Source organism: Rattus norvegicus, chromosome 4 (genome assembly GCF_021556685.1).
Source record: "Rattus norvegicus strain SHRSP/BbbUtx chromosome 4, alternate assembly SHRSP_T2T, whole genome shotgun sequence".
Lineage (NCBI taxonomy): Eukaryota > Metazoa > Chordata > Mammalia > Rodentia > Muridae > Rattus > Rattus norvegicus.
In genome coordinates, this window is record NC_141537.1 from 66,927,276 (window position 1) to 66,937,500 (window position 10,225).

At 44.3% G+C, this 10,225-nt stretch overlaps 1 protein-coding gene across 4 annotated transcripts in view; it reads left to right on the plus strand.

Moving 5' to 3' along the window:
* Positions 1-2,774: 2,774 nt before the first annotated feature.
* Positions 2,775-10,225, plus strand: part of Akr1d1 (aldo-keto reductase family 1, member D1) — a 33,243-nt gene continuing 25,792 nt past the window's right edge. The window contains 3 exon segments of one of the 4 annotated variants that reach the window (NM_138884.2): positions 2,775-2,927; positions 5,239-5,403; positions 8,536-8,652. In NM_138884.2, coding sequence (NP_620239.2) covers positions 2,835-2,927; positions 5,239-5,403; positions 8,536-8,652 — 375 coding nt within the window. In that variant the 5' untranslated portion in view covers positions 2,775-2,834. 4 annotated transcript variants of the gene reach the window in all.

A 10,225-nucleotide genomic window follows, 5' to 3' on the forward strand; every position in this document is an offset into this window, starting at 1 on the left:
TGGGTGTACGTGTGTAGGGAGTGTGTGTGTGTGTGTGTGTGTGTGTGTGTGTTTGTGTGTGTGTGTGTGTATGCACATTAATGTGTGGGTGCGTTCAGGCAGGGCAGGGAGTACATGTGTATGTGTACACAAGTGGAGGCCAGAGATGAGCTTCAGATATCCTTCAGCAGCAGCCATCTACCTTCCTTTTTGAGGCAACTTTAACTTCTACCTGGGTTTTGACAACTGGGCTCTGCATCCTCTGTTCCCAGTTAACAAATGCATACCACCACTCCCATGTTTCTTTTCTTTTCTAGCTAGGATCAAACTCCAGTCTTTCATGCTTGCACAGTTAAGCAGGTTGTCAAGTGAGCTATCTCCCCATCCCCAACTTGGATTTTAGTAATAAGAAAGCACAATAATTAAAATAAAAGGCTCACTGTAGAAGCTGGAGAGATGGCTCAGTGGAGATCTTCCAGAGGATCTGAGCTACACTCCCAGCACCCACACAGTGGCTCATGATGGTCTGCAACTCCAGTTCCAGGGAATCCAGTGCACTCTCTTGGCCTCCTCAAATACTGTGTGAACAAACATACATGTAAACAAATCACCTACATGTATATAAAAAGTTAAAACAGCTCACTGAAGAAGAAAAATTTGTAAGCCCAACAAATAGTGTCAAGCATCCCAGTGCATATGTTATAGAAGCCCGTGGAGGGAAGACAGAGGAAGATGAGAAAGATAACTGGCAAAGACTTCACACATCAAGAAGCCCCTCAAATTCCAGGAAAATCAGCACAAAGGGATCCAAGACACAGCACAAACAGATTTGTCAAAACCCAGAGAGGGAAGTGTCAACAAATACAGGAGATAGTCTATAAAAGCAATTCCATTTTTCTCCAGAGAAGGTGGACTTCCATCTAGTTTCCAATAAAGTCATTGTTTCCATTGGGATCAGATGGGAGGCTACCTGTGCTCCACTCGGAGAATTTGTTTGCCTGGTTTGTCTAGTATAGGAAAACTTAGGCTGCAGCCTGGCTGTCACTGGTTGCTTTCAACCAGGTTTGTAGGGAGAACCTATAGGATTAGAAAAGTTGCAGTTTTGGCCAGAAAAGGAGTGCAATTAACCTTGCTGCCAAACAGAGTGTGGTTGCTAAAGAGCCTGGCACTAGGAAAAGAAGGACACTTTGAGGGCCTCCTGGGATTCCACCGGACCACAGCCACAGCAGGCTTAGAAGATAGAGAAGTTTGTCTCACCTCAGATGTGAAAAGAGAAGCCGGGGACTCTCTGCAAAAGAGATAGCCCATGGGAATAACAGCCACATAAAACGCAAGAGTTATGGAGTCACCAACACGTTAGCTTTTTAAAAAAATGGTCTGAGAAGCAGCAGGGGCCAGGGTTGGAGTCACTTCAAGGAGTCCCTGAGGCTGTAAATGAATCTGCCGGAGTAGAGCAGAAGCTGCCAGGCAGACCTTGTGGACTTAGGAATGACGTGGGCATGGAATGACAAGGAAAGCTGTGAGCAGTCAGTTCAGTGAAACCATCGAGGCCACAGTAGTGGTGGATCTGCCTAAGCCTCCATATCACCGCGCATGACAGACACGGAGCTACAAGACTGAGTGTACGCCTTGCTGCGGGTAACTGTTGCTTCGGCCTCTTTGTGATTGGCCTGTTTTTCTCTTGGGATGGGACTGTTGATTCTGTCCTGGGACTTTTTGGAGGTAGAGTCTAGTCAAAGTAAGTCTGGTCTTTGTAGTTTGACCGCCTTGCAGGAGTATGCTATGTGCTCCCACCAACTATGCTGCCACAGGCCCAGAGTAGGGTCTGTGACCTGGGCTCAAGACCTCTAAACCCCTGACTGAGACAAATAAAGCTTTCTTCTTTAACAGCTGATTAATCTCCGATATTTCGTTACAGAGGGCTGATTACACAGCTCTCTTAGTCACTTTGTAGCCACCCCAGGCATCTGATTAATTGATGTAATATTGATTTTCTTTTCTTTTTCTTTCTTTCTTTGTTCTGGTTTCTCTGTGTAGCCCTGGCTGTCCTGGAACTTGCTCTATAAACCAGACTGGCCTCGAACTTAGAGATCTGCCTGCCTCTGCCTTCCAAGTGCTTGGGGTTAAAAGCATGCCACACCACAAGTAGGGACTCTTCCAATACCGAAGTGTTCGAATTCAAGTAGATCTTATTTATCATGACTTCAAAGCAAGAGATCAACGACTCTGGTCATTCAAATGCCACAGAGGAACTGTACAATGATTACTTTTAAGTGAAAAGACAAAAGTGTGATATATGCGTGTAGGCGCAGTTTCAGGCATCTATTGTGGACCTTGGAAAGAGAAAAATGGACTACTATATTTGGAAATGGTGTTTGGGAAGGAATTTAGGTTCAATGAAGGCATGAAAGCTATGGCCTCATGATTCTTAGAGATCCAGACTTGGTGCCTCACACCCAAAGTGAGCTAATTTCTTTATCATTTAAGGAAGTTTAGGGTAAATACATTATTTGCCAACAAATCCCCGCCCCCACAGACACCAGATAGATTGCTTTCCTTAAGCTGTTTTTCTTTGCAGAACACTAAGCATAACCAACAGGTTTACTAGCTTCAAGCCTCTGAGGATGTTCAAAAAAAAGAAAAAGAAAAAAAAAAGAAAGAAAATAAATGAAAAAAAACCCACTACCTAGAATTTTCAGGGAGATTGAGAAATCTGTTTGTTTATCATTTTTCCCCGCCCTGCTCCTCCTCCCAGTGCTCGGTTCTTTTATGCCATAGGCCCTGGGATACCTTTTCTATTTGTACTTCTGTCCTGTTCAGAATCACTACTTGAAGCTTCAGATCCCTTCTCTACAATGAACCTCAGCACTGCAAACCACCACATACCCCTAAATGATGGTAACAGCATTCCGATCATCGGGCTTGGAACCTACTCAGACCCTAGACCGGTACGTGTGTGTGTGTGTGTGTGTGTGTGTGTGTGTGTGTGTGTGTGTGTGTGTGTAGGAGGGCGGGTGGGGGGAAGGGCTGCCTAAATGGATTTTAAATCAAAGGTCGAATTCTCTCTGGTCACCTTTTAATGTTTTTATAGTTGCCAGAGTGAAGCAAGGGACTCGGAACTTGTGAGTTTATGATTTACAAATTACTTTTTTATTTAAGAATTTTTAGTTCAGTCTAGCAAGTGTCTAATGAATACCTGCCACGGGGGTATATCTAATTTGAGATTTTTCCATTGCGACATGATGTCATCATCCACAGAGTACATGCTTTAAAAGATTGAAAATAAAGTCACAACATTATCAGTCTGTGAGTTTGTGGAGCGATGCATTGATGGTTCTTTGTCCAGATGTGGTCTGTTGCCTGTAGGCTAGACTCACCTGTAAGCATGAGTCTATAAAAGCTTCCAATATGAAGAGAGTTGTCCTGCTATGTAGGCATTTAAATTCTAAGAGGAAACAGACTCATTAACTGTGGAGTCAGGGAAGGTGGAGTTTGGTTCTAGACCTCTGCCTAATATCTGAAAACAGTGAAAGGAGAAGAATCAAAATCACCACACAGAAAGGTTCCCACATGGTTGCTTCCTTGAGTTGCTTTGATTCTGTGGTGATGCTGCCCCTCAAGGTGGTGAGCCTGGTGGAAAAAAACAGGTGGGCATTGTCTGGGAAGCAGGCTCAAAGCGAGGGTGTCAGAGGAGCAGCGCTCTTTATGAAGTCCACGTGTGATCACACATGCTCCTGCTCCTTATCAATTACAAATTCCTCATTCCTTACCTTACACGCCAAGCCTTTATAGGTTAGCTGGCTTGTCAATCCAGCCCATCAACCACCACTCTCCCTACGTGGAGATCATGATGTAAGGCTGGAGAGAGGTACAGTGGGTACACAAGTGTTTGCTTCACAAATGTGAGGACCTGAATTCACACACACACACACACACACACACACACACACACACACACACACTCAACATACTCATGCACGCACGTAAAAAGCCAGGCATGGTGGCATGTGCCTCTGATTCCAGTGCTATGGGGGCAGTGACAGGCGGGTTCCATTTCCTCATTGGCCAGCCAGTCTAGTCAAAACCAAGAACTCCAGATTCCCCTATTCTTTCATACGAGTCCCCAAGCTCCATCAACTGCTTGACTGCGCATGTCTGCATCTGTCTGAGCTAGGTGCTGAGTGGAGCCCTCAGAGGACAGCCATGCTAGATTCCTGTCTGCAAGCATAACAGAGAATCATTAATAGTGTCAGAGACTGGTGCTTGCCATGAGATGGGTCTCAAGTTGGGCCGGTTCTTTTTTAAAGATAGGGTCTCCCACTGAATCTAGAGCTCACCAGGTGCTGCGGTGGCTGACCAATGAGCTCTGTGAATCAATCTGCCTATCTCTGCTCCTCAAGCCAGCACTGGGGAGACAGTCACCCCTTTCATGTGTGGCTTTCATGTGGGGGCTGGGGATCCAAGTTCAGGCCCCCGTGTTACCATGCTATACAGTTTATCGATTGAGTCATCTTTCCAGTCCCCTCTAGTAAACTTTGAGGGATCAACTCAAAGGATACCTCTTCCCACTCACGACACCCTAACTTACACATGTTCACACACAGCCTCTTGTCCTGCTGACACTCTGTAATCTTTCTCCCTGGGCCTGAGAAGTTTATTAGAAAAGACCTGCTTGTTCAACTCTAGAGTCTCACATCAATGTCATGAATCTGATGCACGTTCACACGGTACTTACTAATGTAATGGAAAAGTTCGTGAGACAGATGTGTCCATCAGACAGTATGGAGTTATAAATGTACCTTTAAAAAATAATAGCTAAGTGTTCTAAACACTTAATGGTGTGCCCAGAACTCTGTACTGCATGCCTTTTCTAACATAACCCTCACAGTACAAAATCAATACCAGTTAAGCCCGCTGACAGGGAAAAGGAGATGGAACAATACATCACTCCAGGTTAGTGTGCCAAGGCCCAGGGCTGGAATGTGAACCCATATCATTCATGTCCAGACCTTGGGCTCTGCACACTGCTTTGGCAATACTGGTGAAATCACATTTCTGAAGCTCCAGTGCCAAGCCCAGAGAGCATAGATGGAATGCTGAATGAGGCAGTCCACCACAGTTTCTCTTACCTCTACGATCTTCCAATCATCAAAGTATGGCGTTGGGGACTGTTCTGTGAGCTATACATCAATGGATCATGGTATTTCCCTTTAAAACCCATTTCTGTCCTCCTCACATTTATCCCCCTTATCTCGTAAGGTACCCGGCAAGACCTTTATAGCAGTGAAGACAGCTATTGACGAGGGGTACCGGCATATTGATGGGGCCTACGTCTACCGAAATGAACATGAAGTTGGTGAGGCCATCAGAGAAAAGGTGGCAGAAGGGAAGGTAAAGAGGGAAGAGATTTTCTACTGTGGAAAGGTGAGTCATGCCTTACTATGTAGATACAGTGAATGGGGCATAGGATGAGGGCAGAGCTCAGTAAGATAGTCCTCACCTAGTGTGCACAAGGCCCCAGATATGATCTTAATCAAACACTGGCAAACAACAAAGGAAGGAAGGGGTTGGGGAAAGAGGAGGTGGTGGGCAAATTATCCTTTGGGATCCTTTAATTTGCTAAAAACAATATACCTGTGTATACACGTATATCAATTAAACACATATTGACATATGTGTTTAAGTAAACAGAAGGCCATGTGTAACTGAGTTCATGGAAGGGCTGGTGGCTTTGGCCCATAAACGTCTGCCTTCATTGCAGCTTTACCAACACCCAGGGGCAGTATGAGGTAGGGTGAGTGCACAGACTTTGTGGTAGATTTTTGTGGTAGTTTGGGTGAGAATAACCCCATAGGCTCATATCCTTGTATGCTTAGTACCCAGTCTGCCAACTCTTTGTAAGGATTGGGGGGGGGGGGTTTGAGGAGGGGTGTTCTTGTTGAAAGAGGTGTGTCACTAGGAGTAAACTTTGAGGTTTCGATACTCTCTGTGGAGCAGTAAGTAAAGCTCTCAGCTACTGCTTCAGTCCCATGCCTGTGTGCTCGCCACCATGATGATAATGGACTAAGCCTTTGAAACTGTAAGCAAGGTCCCAACTAAATGCTTTCGCTTACAGGAGTTGCTTTAGTCTCTGTGTCTCTTCATGGCAATAGAACAGTCACTAAGGCAGTTGCCCATGTTAGAACATGTTTCCCACAGCAAATAATACAAATAATACTTACAAAAATAGCTGTATGGCCCAGCTGTGAGGTACTTAGCATTTATGAACCTTGTTTTCCCTATGTAAGGTGGAAATGATAAAGTCAAGCACTTCCTAAGCTCGCGGATTAGTATTTGCAAAGCACTTGAACTGTACCTAGCACAAACTAATATTGTATGTCCTTGTTGAACAAAAGAACATTAAAGAGGGCCTATAATCCAGGCTACTCAGGAGGCCGAGGCAAAGGGATCACAGCTCAATGTTCTAGCTTGGGCGAGAAATGGAGTTAAGACAGACTAAGTAACTTAACAGGACGTTATCTCCAATGTTAGGAAGGGATTAGGCTGTAGCTCAATGGTAGAGAGTTTACCTGGCATGATTAGGCCCTGGGTTCAACCCACAGCATCACAGAAAGTAAAGGAAAAGGAAATCAAGATAGAAAACATACTTAGACGGAACGGCAGCGATAATGCCAATAGAGTCCATGGTGATAATGGACGCATACTTTTCTCTTCTCTCTCCCCTTTATGTTTCTTTTCTTTTCTTTTTTTATCCTATGCTCCCTCTCCCTATTACTAGGGTTTGAACCCAGGACCTTGTGCATGCCAGGCAAGCACTGACTCACTAAGCTACATTCCAATCTTTTTAATAGTATGTGTAGATGTGTACATATGCATGTTCATGTATATATAGGTAGGTGGGTGAGTGTGTGTGTGTGTGTGTGTGTGTGTGTGTGTGTGTGTGTGACTGTGTAGGCCAGAAGCCAACCTCAGCTGTCATTCCTTCATAGCTATCCACCTTGTGTTTTTGAGACAGGGTCTCTTGCTGAGATCTGGTGGTCACTATTCAGGTTAGGCTAGTTAGCCAGCAAGACCTATCTCTTCCTTTCCAGCACTGTAATTGTGCATGTCCTACCCAGCCTGGCTCTTTTACATGAGGCCAGGAGATTAAACTGAGGTCCTCATACTTGTATGCCAAGCCCTTTACTGACTGAACTACCTCATCAGCCTCTTCCTCCCCCAGTTAATCCTTTTTTAAACTATAGTTTGAGACAGAGTCTTGCCAAGTTGTCAAATCTGGCCTAGAACTCTGTAGTCCAGGTAGGCCTTGAACTTTCCACCCTTCTGCCACAACCTCCCAAGCAGCTAATATCACAGATGTATGTCACTGTGTTGTAAATGTGGCTTTTATTCTCCTGTTTAATCGTCAAGTCTCCGAGGCTTCTTGCCTCAATCTGCTAACTTAGGCCTAGTCCTGGAAGTTTCTGGCCTCTATACAGCCTTACCTAGGTCTAACATGTTTTCAGCCTCTGAGACTTACCACTGAATAAGCTCACCCTTTCTAGTTATTTCTGAGCTCTGGCTGGCTGATTCAACTCAGCTATTTAGGCTCAAAATTCTCTCCAAGCAGACTGATTCAATGTGGCTTCTCTCAGCTTCTGAATCGCTCTGCTTGGTCTCATAATAACTTTGGCAATTTATTCTAATCTGGTTCCTTCTCATTCTCTGGGTCTGTCTGTCTTCACCTGGTCTACCTTGTTCTCTCTCTGCAGCCTGTTTCTGTAAAACTGTTCTGGTAAAACTACCTTGTCCTTTCTCTCTGCACTGCTCTTTTAAGTAGCTTCCCTTTTCTCTCTTGTGAGAGTTGGTCATACTCTCTCAAATCTTTTGCTGATTCACTTTGTCTCCCACGCAATTAGACATCACTTTCAAACACGTGTTACTTCTTTCTTCAAACCAACTTTACTTTCATTGTTTAGGATTAAAGTCATGTCTGTATTCCAGCCAGAGGGATTTAAAGTGTGTGTAAGGCTGAGTCCTACAACAACTAGGCTTTTCAGTAAATAACACAATCTTGGGATTCACAGAGTGATCAAATACCCTGCAATACTATGTCTGGTTTTTTTTTTCTTTGCTTTTGAGACAAGAAAAAAACTGGGAGAGTCTGGTTTTCCAATTTTATATCCTATGATAAATATATAAGGTCAACCCCCCCCCCCAAAATGCACCAAAAACTCTGGAGCAAAATTTATACTACAAGAAGATGTACTAATTTATCTGATTACCACTCTGTTTTCTGCACTGGCATGAAAACTTGACCTTACTCATCCACCATCCAACACTTTGAACTCAGAGTAAAGCCTTAGCAAGGATTGGCAAAATTGCCCTGGGGTGTGAGACCAAATGAGACTGCTGACCCATGGACTGTCATAGCCGTGTCAAGAGAGTCTTCCTACCCTCAAGTGTAAACATACTTCCGTGATGTGAAAGGAGCGGATGGCGTGTGTGTAAAGGTTTTACTATGTGAATGTGGAAGTAGTAGACAGTATTTCACTAGCCTTCTTGATTTTCTTTCAGTTATGGAGTACAGACCATGATCCAGAGATGGTCCGCCCAGCCCTGGAAAGGACCCTGCAGACCCTCAAGCTAGATTACATAGACCTTTATATCATTGAGATGCCCATGGCCTTTAAGGTAAGCTCAAGTACCTAAGGTTTAGAGCTCTAGTCCATACTGATCATTCTTTAATAGCACAGAGTGCTGTAATGTTTGCTACCGTAGATGGGAGGATCCTGACCTTGCCTGACAAAAACTCAACGAATAACGCTTACAGGTTTGGGCCCACGTTTCTTAACGCAATGCAGTTTCTATAATACATGTTCTAACAGCTGTGGTTGTTTTTCATCAAAATAACACTGCGCTCCACATTTTAGTTGACCAGTGTCCAGACATATCCATCTTCTAACCCCACAGCCATAAAAATGTCTTCACATATCACAGAGCAAAGTACTATAATATAATAAAAAAATATTTCTTACCTTCCATCCCCCTCAACAGGAGACAACTAAAAAGAGGGATCAGATTTGTGAAGCCAAAACCAAGGCAGAGTATCAGGATGACATTTATTCCTGAAACACAAGCACAGTCCTTTTGGGACTTTTTTCCATCTGTAGACCCTGTTTATTTGATACCTTGATATGTTCAGTTGCTGAGTAACAAATGCTTTAAACTTTAATTGAAAGAGAAATTAAGAAACAGAACTGGACTTGGGAGAGTGGACCCTTCACCTTGCCTGGGCAACACAGAAGAACTGGTCCTGGTAGAGGGGGAGTGGGTGAGGTGAGCTGACCTTTCTCTTCACTAGATGTAGCATTTAAGAGGACTGGAGGGTGAGACCAGACTCTTGCCTGGGCAGCACAGTAGATCTGTCCCTGCTGGTATGTGTGAGGGAGAGCTGGCCCTGCTGGCAGGAGCACAGGAGAATGGCTGGGCTGACGAACTCAGCTACCACACATGCTTAGATTCAGGACTCTGAGTTGGCCCACCCCAACATCCACTCTGTCTATGACCTGCTGCAGCTTGTCACCAGTCCTGCAGATTCAAAGCCGTAGGGTCTCCATGACACAGGGCAGCAACAAGGTAACTGAGAGGCGTCCCATGAGGATCCAGGATTGATAGCAGAAGCCAGAGGCTTCAATCCAGACCAATGACTCATTGAAATGAACATTTGCAAGTAACCCTGTTTGGGCAAAAGGGTGTACTATGGGATACACTGCAGATTCCACAGAGAGATGTTCTTTTTGTTTGTTTTTTGTTTGTGTTATGTGAGGAGGTTTCAAAGGCAAGGGTGGATATGAAAGGATGGGGAGATATGTAAGACTGAGTGAATAATGTGAAATTCACAAAGAATCAATAAAAAAGTAAGAAACAAAAACCAGAACAGGGGATTAAAGTGACAGGTCAGGGACTAAACATGCTTGGTGCTCTTGCAAAGGACCCCAGTTTGATTCGCAGCACCATCTCCAGGGCACCTGGCGCCCTCTTTGGCCTCATGAGTGTGTATATATATAATTTTTCTTTTCTTTTGTAATTTTTGATTTTTCAAGATAGAGTTACTCTGTGTAGCCCTGGCTCTCTTGGCACTCACTCTGTGGACCACACTGGCCTGGAGTTCAGAGATCCATCGCCTCTACCTCTTGAAGAACTGAAATTAAAGGTGTGCAGTAGGTACAAGCAAGTCCTTTTAAAACAAAGAAGCAAAACTAGT